The sequence below is a fragment of the Physella acuta genome, unplaced genomic scaffold (genome assembly GCF_028476545.2).
Source record: "Physella acuta isolate Inbredline_101_S28 unplaced genomic scaffold, ASM2847654v3 ptg000197l, whole genome shotgun sequence".
Taxonomy (NCBI): Eukaryota; Metazoa; Mollusca; class Gastropoda; family Physidae; genus Physella; species Physella acuta.
In genome coordinates, this window is record NW_026731716.1 from 1435350 (window position 1) to 1454144 (window position 18795).

General features: G+C 33.0%; 1 protein-coding gene across 3 annotated transcripts; it reads right to left on the minus strand.

The window, feature by feature from the left end:
- Positions 1 to 2334: 2334 nt before the first annotated feature.
- On the minus strand, positions 2335 to 17893 carry LOC131936954 (uncharacterized). Of its 3 annotated transcripts, XM_059294097.1 has the most exons (12): positions 17788 to 17893; positions 17524 to 17640; positions 14944 to 15327; positions 14705 to 14812; positions 13060 to 13344; positions 10826 to 10939; positions 9017 to 9397; positions 8438 to 8584; positions 6771 to 7241; positions 4472 to 4631; positions 4147 to 4205; positions 2335 to 3479 (listed from the first exon to the last, which is right to left on the minus strand). In XM_059294097.1, the coding sequence occupies exons 1-11, from the start codon at positions 17788 to 17790 to the stop codon at positions 4150 to 4152; spliced, it is 2226 nt and encodes a 741-aa protein (XP_059150080.1). In that variant the 5' UTR covers positions 17791 to 17893; the 3' UTR covers positions 2335 to 3479; positions 4147 to 4149. The 3 variants fall into 3 exon arrangements, with proteins under 3 accessions (XP_059150080.1, XP_059150081.1, XP_059150082.1); XM_059294098.1 differs by lacking the exon at positions 4147 to 4205; XM_059294099.1 differs by lacking the exons at positions 2335 to 3479; positions 4147 to 4205; positions 4472 to 4631 and having other exon boundaries at positions 6817 to 6963.
- Positions 17894 to 18795: the final 902 nt, after the last annotated feature.

The window sequence follows — 18795 nt, forward strand, 5'->3', positions numbered from 1 at the left end:
GCTATGGGCTGAGTGCATGTTAACTTTACCCACAAGCTAAAAGTTAACTACACAACAATATCTGAATTTTCAACCAGCGCTATGGGCTGAGTGCATGTCAACTTCACACAAAAGAAAGAAGTTAACTACACAACAATATCAGATTTTTCAACCAGCGCTATGGGCTGAGTGCATGTCAACTTCACACAACAGCATGAAGTTAACTACACAACAATATCTGATTTTTCAACCAGCGCTATGGGCTGAGTGCATGTCAACTTCACACAAAAGCAAGAAGTTAATTACAAAACAATATCTGAATTTTCAACCAGCGCTATGGGCTGAGTGCATGTCAACTTCACACAAAAGAAAGAAGTTAACTACACAACAATATCTGAATTTTCAACCAGCGCTATGGGCTGAGTGCATGTTAACTTTACCCACAAGCTAAAAGTTAACTACACAACAATATCTGAATTTTCAACCAGCGCTATGGGCTGAGTGCATGTCAACTTCACACAAAAACAAGAAGTTAATTACAAAACAATATCTGAATTTTCAACCAGCGCTATGGGCTGAGTGCATGTCAACTTCACACAAAAGAAAGAAGTTAACTACACAACAATATCTGAATTTTCAACCAGCGCTATGGGCTGAGTGCATGTTAACTTTACCCACAAGCTAAAAGTTAACTACACAACAATATCTGAATTTTCAACCAGCGCTATGGGCTGAGTGCATGTCAACTTCACACAAAAGAAAGAAGTTAACTACACAACAATATCAGATTTTTCAACCAGCGCTATGGGCTGAGTGCATGTCAACTTCACACAACAGCATGAAGTTAACTACACAACAATATCTGATTTTTCAACCAGCGCTATGGGCTGAGTGCATGTCAACTTCACACAACATCAAGAAGTTAACTACACAACAATATCTGATTTTTCAACCAGCGCTATGGGCTGAGTGCATGTCAACTTCACACAAAAGAAAGAAGTTAACTACACAACAATATCTGATTTTTCAACCAGCGCTATGGGCTGAGTGCATGTCAACTTCACACAAAAGCAAGAATTTAATTACAAAACAATATCTGAATTTTCAACCAGCGCTATGGGCTGAGTGCATGTTAACTTTACCCACAAGCTAAAAGTTAACTACACAACAATATCTGAATTTTCAACCAGCGCTATGGGCTGAGTGCATGTCAACTTCACACAAAAGCAAGAAGTTAATTACACAACAATATCTGAATTTTCAACCAGCGCTATGGGCTGAGTGCATGTCAACTTCACACAACATCAAGAAGTTAACTACACAACAATATCTGATTTTTCAACCAGCGCTATGGGCTGAGTGCATGTCAACTTCACACAACAGCATGAAGTTAACTACACAACAATATCTGATTTTTCAACCAGCGCTATGGGCTGAGTGCATGTCAACTTCACACAAAAGCAAGAATTTAATTACAAAACAATATCTGAATTTTCAACCAGCGCTATGGACTGAGTGCATGTTAACTTTACCCACAAGCTAAAAGTTAACTACACAACAATATCTGAATTTTCAACCAGCGCTATGGGCTGAGTGCATGTCAACTTCACACAAAAGAAAGAAGTTAACTACACAACAATATCAGATTTTTCAACCAGTGCTATGGGCTGAGTGCATGTCAACTTCACACAACAGCATGAAGTTAACTACACAACAATATCTGATTTTTCAACCAGCGCTATGGGCTGAGTGCATGTCAACTTAACACAAAAGCAAGAAGTTAATTACAAAACAATATCTGAATTTTCAACCAGCGCTATGGGCTGAGTGCATGTCAACTTCACACAAAAGAAAGAAGTTAACTACACAACAATATCTGAATTTTCAACCAGCGCTATGGGCTGAGTGCATGTTAACTTTACCCACAAGCTAAAAGTTAACTACACAACAATATCTGAATTTTCAACCAGCGCTATGGGCTGAGTGCATGTCAACTTCACACAAAAGAAAGAAGTTAACTACACAACAATATCAGATTTTTCAACCAGCGCTATGGGCTGAGTGCATGTCAACTTCACACAACAGCATGAAGTTAACTACACAACAATATCTGATTTTTCATCCAGCGCTATGGGCTGAGTGCATGTCAACTTCACACAAAAGAAAGAAGTTAACTACACAACAATATCAGATTTTTCAACCAGCACTATGGGCTGAGTGCATGTCAACTTCACACAACATCAAGAAGTTAACTACACAACAATATCTGATTTTTCAACCAGCGCTATGGGCTGAGTGCATGTCAACTTCACACAACATCAAGAAGTTAACTACACAACAATATCTGATTTTTCAACCAGCGCTATGGGCTGAGTGCATGTCAACTTCACACAAAAGAAAGAAGTTAACTACACAACAATATCTGATTTTTCAACCAGCGCTATGGGCTGGGTGCATGTTAACTTTATACAAAAGCAAGAAGTTAACTACACAACAATATATGATCTTTCAACCAGCGCTATGGGCTGAGTGCATGTCAACTTAACACAAAAGCAAGAAGTTAACTACACAACAATATCTGATTTTTCAACCAGCGCTATGGGCTGGGTGCATGTTAACTTTATACAAAAGCAAGAAGTTAACTACACAACAATATATGATCTTTCAACCAGCGCTATGGGCTGAGTGCATGTCAACTTCACACAACAGCATGAAGTTAACTACACAACAATATCTGATTTTTCAACCAGCGCTATGGGCTGGGTGCATGTTAACTTTACACAAAAGCAAGAAGTTAACAAAGAAGAAGTTAATAAACCAGATTGGGTTCAATAAACCAGATGGGGTTCAATAAACCAGATGGGGTACAATAAACCAGATGGGGTACAATAAAGCACATTGGCTGCAGTAAACAAGAAAACTGTAATAAACCATGAAATTGCTGAAGAACTGATTTCAAGGTTGGATCAAGAAAGATGTGTTACCACACTGGCAATAGATTGACAAACTACATCATCTACTGGTGTCACCAGGATAAAAGAAAGAAGGGGCGGGCCAAGAAAATCTCAAAGAGATGAACAGAAAAAGATGAAGAAAGATTCAGAAGCAAGATCTGGATTGGGTTGGCTCTGAAAAGCTCTAGTCAATGTTCTTTTCAGACAGCAAGTCTAACTGTCAAGTAGAACTCTAAAACCTCTGGTACAACGATTTGGGTTTTAAAGCAATGTGAGTGATAGCAAAGTGTAAAATGATTGTATTTGAAAAAATTTGCAAGTGTGTGAGTTTTTGTGACCAGTTTTTAAAGCTGATTATGTATGTCTTCTAAAGTAGTGCAGGTGAATTGTGAATCTTAGAAAATCTGAACATTGTCCTATGTGTTAAACAAAACTAAGGCTAGAACAATATTACAGGTTTCTCAAACATTTGACATTGTGAATTTGTCAGCCAATTTCAATCCGTTATCCTTGGTCAAATAATTTTTCTCCCATAGCTTCAGAGTCCTGTAGAATAAAGTAAAAAGAGTAGAAATAAATAAACAATATAAAAGCTTTAAATATGTAAATATATATATATATATATATATATATATATATATATATGTATATATATATATATATATATATATATATATATATATATATATATATATATATATATATATATATAGTTATATTTATATATATATATATATATATATATATATATATATATATATATATATATATATATATATATATACAGAGAGAGAGAGAGAGAGAGATTTAGAGATATATAGATATATAGATATATATAAATTAACGTGTGTTAGTTTGTTTGTGGGTTTGCCCTTTATGCATTACTACACCTTTCATCCTATCACTATGAAACTTTGGGACGTTGTTGAGAGTACTCCTGGAGAGGCTTCTGTGGGAAAAAAAATTAATTTTGCAAGGGCAGTACCCCAGCAGGACAGGATTTAATTCTTCTCTAAAAACAGTATATGTAAAAACAAAGTTGGATACTGTTTAACACCTTTCATCCAATCGCATGTATGTTTGGGGAGTTGAAAAGAATACTCTAGGGGAGGTTTTTGCAAAATATCTTTTTTTAATTTCGCAAGGGCAGCTGCCCTGTGAGGATTAGATTTTTCTCTATACAGTTCCTATAGTATATAAAAAAGATGGATACAGTTTAACAATGTTCATCCAAGTGCCGTGAAACTTTGGGGAGTTGATGCGAGCAGATATCTGCAGAAAAATAAAATGTTATGAGCAGTGACAGAGAGGGTACTATTTTTCAGTTGTAAAACTGCAACAGGCCCAGATGCACAAAAAACCTAATAAATTAATGAAATATACTTGAGTGAAATGTTAAATCAGCCAATGCAGACTACTCAGTCATGCCAGGTCGACCAGGCATGAGACAGGTTGATGAGTAATATTTTAGGCAGAAATCTTTATAAAAAATGTAATTAAATCCTGATTAGTAAATAATGAATCAAATTTTTACTTACGATGAAAGCGCCTTATTCTTCTGGATTCTCTGATATCAACATCTAACCTGTGTTGGTTCACATGCACATCAGAAGGCAGAGGTGTGCCCAGAAAAAGTGGATGTTGAATCTGATAGTCTAGCTCTGTCTGATCAATATCATCATGTAACAACTGGAACGACTGAAAATTAAAATGATATATCTAAGTAAAGTACATGTTAAATCAAATTTTAAAGCAAAAGCCATTCAATATAATATGTAAATGAATAATAAATACACAGAAATTTAACTGACAATAAATGATCATTTTTAAAGTATATAAGAATATAGATTATCTGCACTGCAATCCATTGTCGTGGCAATTTGATAATGATCAGTATTTTAACATAGTTATGATACTCATTTTTTAAAATATTAATAGCGGTGGAGTGAGTTTTCAGCAACTCTATTGTTTGTAATTTTATTTTAACAGTAAAGGTTTGGTATACCTTTTCCAGTGCAATCAGCTATCGAAGTTTGCTAGAGGCAAAAAGATCATGAGAATATGATATAAATTTATCAAATTCTTATGGTTTTTGAGAAACTGATAATGGTGTAAGATACCCCTTCTTGTTACCAGAAATTACTAAAGAGTTGATATATAAATCTACGTTCAGGAGATAATACTTGTCAGCCCCATTTCATCCACCTGAAACTACTTAAGTAATCTGTAGTTTAGAAACTGAAAATAAAGTACCTTTTCCAGATATTGGAGGTTACTCAAAAATTAAAAGTAATCTTATTATTAGATCTTTAACTAACTGAACAGTACTGAAGTACCAATATTAAGTTAAGTACTAATTCTGGTTGCCCAAAATTGGTTCAAAAGTTTACAGAAACATGTGCATGTTTGTGAAATTTTTTACACCTAACTTTAATGGTACTCAAGTTATCAGCTTTTAAAATACTTATGGTTAACGGAAATAGTTATAAAGTTGATAATAATAATAAGAAGAGGAAGAAAACTATTTTAAAACAGTAATGACAGTAGGCAAGAAGGCTTTTTTCACATTGGCCGTTATTTACAAAGATATTAATGACTTTTATATTATACCATTAGAATATTAAAGACATAATAGTAAAATAGCATTTAAAATGTGGAATAAAGAAATAAATAACGGAATAGAATTACAATGTTGCAGTGACTTAGTTAAGGAGGACATGAAATATTTTTTGTTTATAGATTTGTTTTGAATATATTTTAGTTACATATAATTGTATTGTATTAGGAAGATTGTTCCACAAATTGGCACCAGAGTAGGAAAAGCTATGTCTTTAGAAAAAAGTGGAAGTTGGATGAGTAAATTAAGACTGACTTAATTTTGTGTTTTAAAAAAATAGATCTTATAAGTAAGAAGATCAATTTGTGAAAAAAAAGTTTATAGAAAAGTTGCTATAGTATATATTATTTTTTATCTATTGCAAGAATATTAGTTTTAATGAAACAATTTAAACTTCTAGATAAGTCACTAGACTTATGGCCCTTTTTTCTAATATCAAGAGAGGATGCTGTTTGATTATGAAGCTGCCACTCAAGACTATAGAAGCATAATCTATACTAGATTGTATGAAACCATTGTAGAAAATTAATATGCTATTATAATTAACAAAATGTTTATACTAGCTAGTTGGAAAGTAGTTTTTATTAAAGACATTTAAAGAAGTTGAATATGATCGGACTAGGTTAGTGATCACTAACTAACCCTAGGATTTTGTACACTTTGAGATTAGTTTATTTTCTGTAGTAATATGTAATTAAGTGGATGAGTGATCAACAACTCTATCAGACTTTGTTCTCTAGGGGGAGGGGGCATTTGTAAATTAACGGGAGGGCGATGGGGGAAACAATGTTAAAAGTATATATTTTTTATCTTAAATTCTATTTTATAAGTTTTTGATGTGTAGCAATGGGCACTGACTTGGTTTTTTCAAGGTGGAGATAAATTTTATTCATTTTTATCCAACTGACATGCTTAGGCGTACATTGACGTTTAGGATTGAAAACTACAAATAGGATATAACTGAAAAGTACTCAAGTTATTATGCAGGCACATGCACACACATACACAGACAGACAGACAAGATAACAAAAGAAAGTATCTCTTGGCTGATGGAGGTGTGAAATCTCGCGATTTGTGAAAAATCTTAATTTTGTTTTTTTTTGTACAATACTTTTGTTATGATACTTCCTCTATACACTATATATACTAGAAGGTAAAAATTAAAGATGTACAAGAATTTGAACACAAGTGATAGACAGGTAGAACGATGAAATCCTTACCTCCTGATAGATTGGTCCATGATGTTCTACTGAGGGCAAGATCTCTGGCACTTCTTGGGGTGGCTGAAGGGTTGAATACACCTCCAAGACTGGCAAGAAAACTTGCTCCGGCCTTTCCTGTGATCGTTGCAAGAAATATGGCTGTGATCTATCATGTGATCGAAGCAAAGAATCGGATAAAGATCTCTTGAACCTGGGAAAAAGATTTTGGAAGGATCTCTCAGCTAGTAAGACATTTGATCTTGATGCTGAAGCAGAAGAAGATCTCTCAAGTCTAGGAAAGGATGTATTGGATCTCCCTTCTGATCTTTGCAAGAATTCAGATCTACCCTGTGTGACTGGCAATGCATCTGCTGGCTGAGCTGACAGTACTAAACCATGTGCCTCAAAACTTGTATTATGAGATACAACTGGCTGCGGTACTTGTTGAAGGTCAAGATTTCTGTCCCTTACTGCCTCAGACGAACCATTCTAAAAATCAAAACATTAAAAAAAAAACTACTATCTTAGCAAATTGTGAAATATAATTAACAAAGTTTAAAAAAAAAAAATCTGTTTAATTTTCACCAATAATTTTACTTTACCCATGACCCAAAGATCAAATATCCTGGTTTCAAGTATTGGTCAGTTGAACACTAATTATATTTTACTGTCATAAACAGTAAAAAATTTTAAAAGATTGGAAATATAAATAAACATTTAACAAAGCATTTTAATGTCTGATAGGATTACATTATAAATACTGAATACTTTCAACTGAGAATAAAATCTATATGAATGAATAAGTAGCTAGCACCTCAAAAATAAAAAGGAGATTTAGTATATCAATTTTGGTATTTGGTGGTTTCCTAACTTTATTTATTATGTGCTCACATAGTTGTGGAAGTTTTTTTTTAATTAAATTTTAAAGTTTTTTAATGTGCTTTTAAATGAAGCCAACTAATATTTTTAAAATACTTTGCTGTAAATTACAAATTTCACGGAATAAATTTTTAGATAGTTTTAATTAAATATAACTTTAATTACTCAGGGACTATTGATCTTAGCTCATACTTAATTACATTCCTTGGGTAATTGTATGTACAAAAGGTTTTGTATGGGATCTGTGTTTAGCTTTAGCAAGAAATTACATACTGAAGTTTTTGTATAAGGTCTTTGTTTAGCATGAAATATGTATATACAGAAGGTTTGTATGGGGTCTGTGTTTAGCAAAAATATGTATGTACAGAAGGTTGTGTATGGATTCTGTGTTTAGCAAGAAATATGTATGTACTGAAAGTTTTGTATGGATTCTGTGTTTAGCAGGAAATTATGTACTTAAGGTTTTGTATGGGGTCTGTGTTTAGCGTGAATTATGTATGTAATGAAAGTTTTGTATAGGGTCTGTGTTTAGCGTGAATTATGTATGTAATGAAAGTTTTGTACAGGGTCTGTGTTTAGCGTGAATTATGTATGTACTGAAAGTTTTGTATGGGGTCTGTGTTTAGCATGAAATTATGTACTAAAAGTTTTGTATGGGGGTCTATGTTTAGCATAAAATATGTTTGTACAGAAGGTTTCATGTTTACATGAATTGTTTGCAGTATAATAGATAAAGAACTGGATTACTGACCTCAGGCAGAAAATTATGGGATGGGTGGTTATTTTTTCAACTTAAACATAATTACTTCATTAGCAGAGCCTGGCAGTAAGTGAGAAGACTTGGGTCTATCAACATCCCATAATGCTCCGTCCACTTCTCTGAGTGAAGCCTCACACAAGGGGGACACGTCAGCTGAAGTGACCTTTGCAGGGCCGGGGCTGTCAGTCTCAATCTTGAAGGATATTAATAGCACCAATGATTTAATTAGGAGAATTTAATTAGGAGAATTTAATTAAATCCAAGCTAAGACAAAACCTGTGTCTTAGCTTAGTAAGATAAACCATTTTGGGCTGTTACCAAAGATTGTGTAGCAATCGACAGATTGCGCGTCATACTGACACATTTATCTCTTATACATTTCATAATCTTGCAATAGATTATTCAAATTTATAATTGTATACAGCCTAATGAAATCATTATTTACAAATAAACTAAAGACACTAAATGAGTTATTTAATGTACAGAGTTACAGGTTAGTGAACACCTCCAGATTAAGCAGATTTCCTTCTTGAATTTATGATTAAAACCTGACATAACATTTTATTCTTAGATCAACTAACAAAAGTGGTGATTTGGAGATAACATAGATTTAAGTAATATGTACCTCATCTTTGGCTGATAGAGTATTAAATTTTCCTGGCCAAAGAAATGTTTCCCAAACCCACTGTGAGGTTTTGTCATTTAAGTCTTGGCTTGATCCAACTTTGCTGGCTGCTGCTTCCTGCAGAAGTTCCCCATCTACAGCATCCCCCTCACCCACACCTGGCTCAAGTGACACAGGGAAAACATCATCCTCACTGGTGCCGGAGCCATAGGGAGTGTGACCAGCATCCTTCACATTTCCTTGCCATGAGTTGAGGCTTTCCAGATCCTCAGAAAAAGAAACCAAAGCATTGGACAGATCTTCAGCAGAAGAAACCAAAGATGTCACATCTAACAAATCAAGCAAGTCTGTCACATCATTGCTGAAAGATGGGCTCAGAAACTGAAAGAAAACACAAATGAAAATTCAATAATTTTTTGGACATTTTAAAAGAGAACAGCAGTTTTTAATAATTAGCTGGCAAATTTGTATCAACTATTTTTTAATTGTAGCCAACATAATTATTAAGCTAATAAACAATACTTTTCTCCATCATCAAATATTAAAAAGTAACTATAATGATCATTTCTGAAAACTAAATATAACCATTAATGTAGAACAATTTAAACAATAAAGCAAATTTCCTTATTAATTATTTAGTTAGACTAGTATTATTTGTTTTGTTTAACTAATTGTTTAGCTTCAGAATTGGGAATTTTAGTTAGACTTAGTGCAATATTTTTATTTGCTGCCATAATAATAGTTGGGAAAATCTGTTATGATAAAACCAACAACACTAGTACAAATGTGAGGCTGGACATGTGTCTGTGCTTGTAAACAATGCTTTACAGTGTGATGCATTTGATCCAGTTTTCAAGTATAATAGCACATTTCACCCCCTTTAATTATATAATGAAATCTTTTCCAAATTTCTAACCACGGCTCCCTACAACAGCTATTTTTTTTTTATCAGATAGAATTCTATGAATAAAGCAATTTAATATTGCTTTATGGTGTTTTATAGTAAATTTTTCATTAACAGTTGTTAAATGCATCAACAGCTTTACTATGAACCTACAAGTAACAAAAGATCTTTTTAAAAATGTATGATGTAGAAAGCAAAAGCAAACATGCTTTTCTGGTAAATGTTTGTGTATATAAGTATAAATAATATACAACTTTTAGTTGAAAGATTCATTTATTTATGCAAATATTACATTGTAGTACTTAATAAACACCAAAGGAAAAATTTTAAGTCGAACTATGTCCAGGCATACACTGCTGTTGGTGATAAAGTTTACAGCAGATATTTAAGTAGGACTGTAACGCTATTGATACAGAGATGTATCCACCCGCCTAATGAAAAAGCAGAATTTTCTCACCCTATTCACAGTATTTCTACATTTTTTAAAACACATTACTGTTGGCCTAGAGTCCTATTATTTTGTTAACCTGACACTATATTAATGATTTAATAACTACCTTTAACATTCATCATATGTGTCCAAACAAGTCCAACCTAAGACGATGTAGATTTTTTTAGCAATTAATGTTAAAATTATACATTTAAATAATCAGGCTAGTTGAATTGAAACAAGCTGTAGGCCTATAGGAATGTACTAGCTAGGTCACATCTGGGGCGCATCATAAGAAGTAGATTAGAGGTGATTTATGTTTATGAAAAATGTGGTCAGTGGAAAAATATCTGTAGACAGTTTTCATCAATTAAAAATCTCTGTTGATAATAGTTGCTTATAAAAAAATTGATGAGAAATAGGCAAACATAGGCTATAAATTCATTATTGTAGATGATACAAAAATAAAACATACGTTAGCACAGGTCCAGTTGGGGTCACAAGTTTCTGCATTTGTCTCCCCTACACAAACATTTGTGTCTGCTGGAACTTCAGAAAACTGTGAGTCATATACACTTGCTGGTGATGCCTAAAATAAAAGGTAATTAAAATAAATGATCGTCAGTTTTAAAATTTTAACTGTTTTCATCAATCTAATCAGCATATAAGATAAGCCTGATGTTCTAAAGTGCAGATGAATTCAGCTGTTTATTTTTTACATGATCCAATGTGTAAGGTAGATCATGGGGTAAATTGTGTCCATGCAGAATTAGTCTTTTAATGAATAATAATCTTCTATAGCCACACATTACTGTGGTTCACACTGAATCAGGTGGATTCTACTTCACCTGCCCCACAGACCATCAGGTTTGAGGGGTACTTTTTTTCAACGTTACAGACCTAATTGATACCCTTATGAGTAGTTACATTAATGCAAACCAAAAGGAAAATGGAGCTGAAATTTTAATTAAATGAATTTAATCCTTGGACCTGTAAACAATAGAATGGCAAATCATTGAGAGGAAATGGCAAAGGGTTGGGCACACGCTTAGGAAGGACATTGGCAATAGAAACAGACGGTGGAACCTCGAGGTCAAGTGATGCAGGGGTCAAACCAGGAAGACATGACAACATAGCATGCTAGAGGAGGCTGAAAGGATAGGAAGGAACTGGGAACAGCTGAAAAGAGTGGCAGGAGACTGTGGGGGAGTGGAAAGATTTGACTCATGCCCTAAGTTCTGCAAAGAACAAAAAAGGAAAAATGATGATGATTATGATAATGAATAATTGGACCAGGAAATGAAAAGTTAAAACAAAGAAACTGAATTTTTGCTGATATTGATTCTTAAAGATTAAAAGCCAGAGTTTATTTTCTTTTAAAACTAATTTTGTTACACCTTACAAGACTTGATGTATACAAAAATAATCTGTAACTGTTTCAAGACAACAGTAGCACTAATTTTAGGTCAAAATCATACAATTCTGAACAAAATCATACAAGGTAGCCTTGTGGCACTCATCAGAGCTGGGTAGATCCAGGGTGGTTATAGAGTCTTTAGCAAACTCTGGCTTTTCTATTCGATTGTAGGAAAAAAAGTCACAGGAAAAAAAAACACAGGAAAAAAAACACAGAAAAAAAGTCACAGGAAAAAAAGTCACAGGGAAAAACGTCACAGGAAAAAAAGTCACAAATATATATTTGCATGATATTTGTTAATACTTTTATGTATTAAATATTTAGAGAGTGCAAATTAACTTGGATTAATTAAATGTAATGTAATGTGTGTAGGCTGTATATGCATAGGAATTTTTATAATTCATCTTAAAATATTTATTATGAAGTATGTAGATTGTAATTATTTTAAACTTAAGATTTGTAGCATTTAATAGAATGCTCCAAAGCTCTCGTTTTTCATCGTGGTTTTTTTTTTTAAATACCAATATTAAATTACCATGAAATGGTAAGTTCATCTGACTTGCTGCCCTCAACTCATGGCAACAATAGTTATGTTTAGTTCAACCACCTTTACTGCCCACATTTATCACGCTCATTACATAACAAAACTGAGGATCAAAACAGAAAGCAGACAAGGTTCAAAGGCTGTCATTGACGCAAAACGTCAACAACACCAAATATGTTTGGACAATGCCTACTGGGGAGAGGCCGACCAGAGAATAGCCTATGGCAAAATGTGCCTAAATTTCTTTTATAATTAACTTTTCTACCGCATATTTAACTAAATACGTAACAAAAGTTGAGATTGTTGTGTTAATTATCTTAGAGTATTTTTACTTATAATTGTTATAAATCATAAAGCTTTTAACGTCTATAAATAATTTTTGCTATCAAAAAATACAACCCACAACAATAAACATACACAATTTTACAATTCTCAACAAATTAATAAAAATATTTCTAAAAAGATTTTTGTGACTTTTTTTCTGTGACTTTATTTCTGTGACTTTTTTCCGATAAAATTTTCCACTGTGACTTTTTTTCTGTGACTTTTTTTCCTAGCAAAAGCTGTGACTTTTTTTCCGTTCACCTTTCTATTCACCCTAACTATTTCTTAAATCGGACCATAATTAAGAATATCTAAACAAATAAATAACAAAATGAATACCACCCTTGAACCATGATTTTTAAATAATTAAAAATGGTCATGTTATAGGCAGCATAATAATATAAGAATAATTAACATGGGTTACCTGTTCCAATTTGCAAGTGTCCTCAAAAGTATTTAACGCTGATTGAAAAAATTGTTTTTTCTCCTCATCCTTAAGCCACTGTCCAGCTGGAGGTAAGTCTACATTTGTCATCTGATTTTCTCTCCAGGCAAAAGATTCACTGTTAATTTGTGGCACTGTCTGACTTGAATCAACAACTGCTCTCTGCAGGAAGGAGTCATCAGGGCCCAAAAACTCACTGATACTAGTCATGTTAGAACCACCATCTAGATAAGCTTCACTGTAGTGATCATTCTCTGGAGGCATCTGCAAATGTGGGAAAAGAAGGAAAGTAAGAATTTACTATACTTTAAAATACAAGTCGCTCATTTGTAATTAATGTTTAGTTTTGAACAAAAATAGCATTGAACTAAGAAATACATAGTATATAAACCATGCAGTCAAAAAAAATACATAACTAACAACAAAATTTAATTAAACAAAATTTAATTAAACAAAATTAACTTGTCTCAAACAATTGTCCATTTTTTAAAATATTTATGAAACTTCACCAAAAAAAAAAATCAGGACTGTCAAGTTACCACTCCGAAGCAGACAGTCAATAGGGACTCAATTTTTGGGTTAACAGCCATGTGCCCTAGAGCCTAATTATGCCAGACCATCAAGCTAATTAAGGTTTTAGGTGCTTTGACCACAGGTACTTTGACCATTGGGGCTTTGACCACAGCTGCGGTTTGACCCCAAGAGCTTTGTGCATAAGTGCTTTGTAATTTTTATAATAGTAATAATAAACCGTTATTTCATGGAAATTCATGATGCAATTAATAAAATTTTATATGACCAGATTTATTTGCACTGCCATCAATAGAAATGAACATGTATTTGAGAAGTTAATAACAGTAAAAACAAATAAACAACAAGTAAAACGCTTCACAAATAAATAATGTATCTAATAAATTATTAAGTGAGACAGAGTGGCCTAGCGGTAGAGAGCTGGACTGCTAACCCATACATCTTGAGTTCGAATCTGGGTTCAAGTCAATAGACAGACCCTGAGTCCATCCAACTCTGATGGGTACCTAACTCACATTAGGGTAAGTAAAACCATCATAAGCCGAGGTCACAGAAACAAGTGAACTCTCCTTCACTGTCAGGTTTGAAAAGAAACTTTACTTTACTTAATAAATTATTAAACAAAGCATGCCAATAATATAGTCAAAAAAGAAATATTTGTAAGATTAACTAAATGACAGATGTGTAATAGCAAACAAATATGTCAGTGCATCTGTTGATTCTTAGGTAACAAAATGGTAAAAAAATACATTTTATTAATTATATTTAAAAAACGATGGAAGACATTTGCATCGAGATTTTTATTTAATGGACTGCTGCAACTTTTGACTAAAGTGGTCTAGTTGATTTTATCTCTTGTTAAGTTAATCTGTACAATGTATGGACAAAGCTCCTTTGACCTAACCCCAGCTGTGGACAAAGCACCTGGGGTCAAATACCTTGCTGTGGTCAAACCACTATGGTCAGAGTACCTGTGGTCAAGATAGCTCATATAGTTTTAGCCCAAAGAAACATATATGTATTGTTACTAGAAAGTAAAGAAAGGTATCAAAGAATATTTTACTTAACAATTTTTTAGTTATCATAAACTTACAAAATAATCAAATGTTGTTTGTGGCATATCTTGCAGAGAATTCTGGAAGGAAATTTCAGCAGAAATAGGCTCAGGAAACATACTGGGTTTGGATAAATACATAGGATTCTGAAAGTAGAACATCACTGAATTTATAGATTGGTTCTTTAGGGTAATACCATGAAATTTAATCTTTTGTATGTTATTTATTAACTATAAAATTGCAAACAAAATATACTGAATAATTTAAAATAATCTACCTCTTGATTCCTATCAGCTTCAGAATAAAGTTGATCAGAAAAATCAAGGTCATCTGATTCAGAAGAAAATGAATTTGAATATTCATTTATGCTAGAAAAAAGAACACTTGAAAATAGGGAATTTGTTCCAATTGAAGACAGCAAATGTGATGACTGGGCAGACAAAGAAGTGAGACCATCTCTGAGGATTAAGCCTGTGTCTGACCATAGGTCAGCAGATGTCAGGGAGCTGTAGCCTGAACCTTCAGTTAACTCGTCAAAGGTAGGGAGACCATTTTCTGTGCTGACAACTTCAAGCGACTGGGCATCAGTCTCTTCTTCTAGGTGGCTCGCATTATAGCTGTTGGCAGAACTGACCAATCTTGTTTGAAAATCTTTCTTCAGCTGTAAGAGTAGCAGAAATGTATAGAGCCAACTAAACAGGTTGATTAAAGTCTGTTGTTACATATAATCTCTTACATGAGAAGCCATAACATGTAAGTGTTATAATTTTGTAACTCTAGGATAGCAACATGGAAAATACATAAGTCATAAATCTAAAGAGCATTATTACATACAGTCTGACCTTGTGCATTTTCTTCTTTTCGCACAAAAACAAAAATCTTTTCCAATTATGATTAGTATGGATGCCCTTCGAATGTATAATATGCGAATATATACCATGCGCCCTGAGCTACCCTGTAAGCACTATGGAGCCTTCGTCAGTTTTTTTTTTAAAAAGAACTATACACTAAAGATACTATTGGCAACAAAAATTGTTGACTATATCGATTCAAGCGTGTCCACCAGCACCTGGCAGGGGGGTGATTTGGCACCCCTGACTCACCTTTGAGCACTAGAGCGATTATGTTCATTTAAAAGTGAGTGACAGGCCAGATACAATGGGTTGCTATAGTCACTCAAAAAATCGAATCAGGCACGTTCACTTTAAGGAGTGCGATAGAATATGGATAAGAAAAGACATTATAGCTTTTCACTAAATTGAATTAGGTGAGTTCAATGGGTTGCTATAGTCGCTCAATACATCAAATCAGGCACGTCCTCCGAGGCCATGTGGTGAGCTATTTAACTTGCCGGACTTTCCCATAAGCGCTATGGCGCTTACATTCATTTTCAAGAGTGCAATAAAATATGGATTTAATGGGGCATTATGATCATTCACTAAACTGAATAAGGCGCATCCGCCAATGCCCCGGTATGGTGAGATTTGGCGCCCAGGGATATCCCTTGAGCACTAAGTTGCCTATGTTCATTTTAAACAGTCTGATAGACTATGGATGAGGTTGGGGTATCCAGCATCCCGGCAGGGCACAATTTGGCATCCTGGGCTATCCACTGAGCACTTTGGCATCTACGTTAGTTTTAAAGAGCACCCTAGAATATTGACAGCGCAAGGCAAAGTTTACATTTAAATAACTCAGTTGTAGAAAACAAGGTCAAACTTCTAAGAATGTAGGATTGGTAACACAATGAAACCCGCTTAAAATATTCCGTCAGATTTTCTTCTCACACCACACCAATGCTCGGGGATGTGCATGTTAGTGGCTAGTGTATATATATATATATATATATATATATATATATATATATATATATATATATATATATATATATATATATATATATATATATATATATATATATATATAAACATATGGGGGGGGGGGCAAAAACTTTTTTTGCAGGGGGAGCCTTATTTTTCTAGTTCTGCCACTGATTATATGAATTTAAGTATAATTGCTTCCAAGCTAAGTTCCCTCTAAGCTGCGCAGTTACGAGGCCGCGCAGTACTTTTTAGCTGCCACGCAGTCATTTTAAAAAAAACATTTATCCTTATATAAGACTTTCAAAACACAGCGCACACAAAATACATGTAGCACGCGATCTTTTTCCCCTTAGATGGAACGTTGCTTCCAAGATGCCATTACAATATATTAAATGAAGATGGGCTTACTGAATGCCTTTAAAATATAATATAATGAAAATACAAATAATTATTTTAAAGAAGCCCCTACAGTGTATAAAAATAATATGGACATAATTACTCAATGTATGTCTTTGAAAATTAGTAAAAAGAATATGGGCATAACTACTTTAAAGATGCCCCAAGTGTGCATATGAGCAAAATTACCATAAAAGAAGCCCCTACACTATACTAAATAAATATTAAAAAAACTTTAATATAAAGACATCATTTATTAAGGGAATATCAATGACTGCCATAAGACTACCCTTCACTGATGCCTGCTATTTCTATAAGTTTTGGTATAGGAACTGTATAATGTCAAAACGAGGATAGATGATTGAGTACTAAAATTCGTTCGCAAATTAATAAATCAGTCAGTCTGCAAACTGATGGGAAGCTGCGATGACACCATGAAAAATATATCGATTTAAATTACAATTACAACAACAAAAAATGTTTTTACAACTCCATTGGATGCCTCCTGGAATGGAAGCTTGGGGCTTGCCCCCCCTCCCTCATTACATTAATAATGTATTTTACTACATTATTAAACACCACATTTTAGGTTTCCTTAGTAATAATGTTTTAAACATAGAAAATTCTAAAACACATACCTGTCTAAAAGGAAAATATGATTTCTTAAATTTAGGTTTCTTGGCTGGAAAATATCTGTGCTTGACAAGTGAAGTAAGTCCATTTTGTTGATATTGTTTCAACAACATTTTGACTCTCTGAAATATGTTAATGAAGTACTGATTAATTTGAACTCATTATTTATCATTAAGCGACAATAAAAATTTGACACTGGTTCAATAAAGTAATTTTCCAAACTGGCAGCATCATGAAAAAAAAAACTACAATAACTTTATGTAACCTACCATTTTAAAGGGTGTTTTTATGAATACAGAAAAGGTTTTCTTCTGAAAAAAAAAATCAAGAATCAGATTTTTAAGCTAAAAAAATAACCACAAAACAATCACAACTTATAATTGCAAATACAGAAAGAAGAACATAAAGCATTTTGTACATTACAAACACAGAGAAAAAGTGCACAATGACTACTGCACACACAAAAACACAAGAAAACACCTCAAACAATATTGTGACATAAAAAAAAACATTCAAAAATGTGTGCACATAGAAAACTGCTCACAAAGAAATTTCTGTAAACAAAACAGGCATAAAGAAAATGGAGCAAACAGATATGCACAAACTAAACATTCTGCATAAAGAAAATAAAAAAATCTATGGCTATTTGTGCTATTAAAAAACCGCATAAAGCATTATCAGTCAAAAAATCATTTAAAATCATGTTGCTTAGGATATAGTGGAAGTCTCCATAAGCTAGGTTTTTGATTTAAACCAGAGCACTGTCATCTTAGGAGTCATCCATAAATATCCTGTTTTTTTTATCATTTTTTCCTCCCCCCCCCCCCCACTCCATCACAAAAAGCTATACCCCCCCCCCCTCCCCAAATGACTCCTCAGCATACAACCCCCATTAAAATTGCATTTTTTTTAAATACTGTTTTTCTTAAAACTGATCTCGGCCAACATAGGGTATATAAATATAAATATATAAATATATAAATAAATATATATATATATATATATATATATATATATATATATATATATATATATATATATATATATATATATATATATATATATACATATATATATATATATATACATATATATATATATATATATATATATATATATATATATATATATATATATATATATATATATATATATATATATATATATATATATATATATATATATACATATATATATATATATATATGTATATATAATATATATGTATATATATATATATATGTATATATATATATATGTATATATATATATGTATA

Bases quoted from the DNA above. Each gene is read 5' to 3' on its own strand.
- LOC131936954 (XM_059294097.1), bottom strand. The intron at 10,940-13,059 runs GTAACCCATGTT...CTTTTATTTTAG, and splicing joins ACACTTGCAAATTGGAACAG to GCATCACCAGCAAGTGTATA. The intron at 4,206-4,471 runs GTAAGTAAAAAT...ATTTTTCTGCAG, and splicing joins AAGAATAAGGCGCTTTCATC to ATATCTGCTCGCATCAACTC.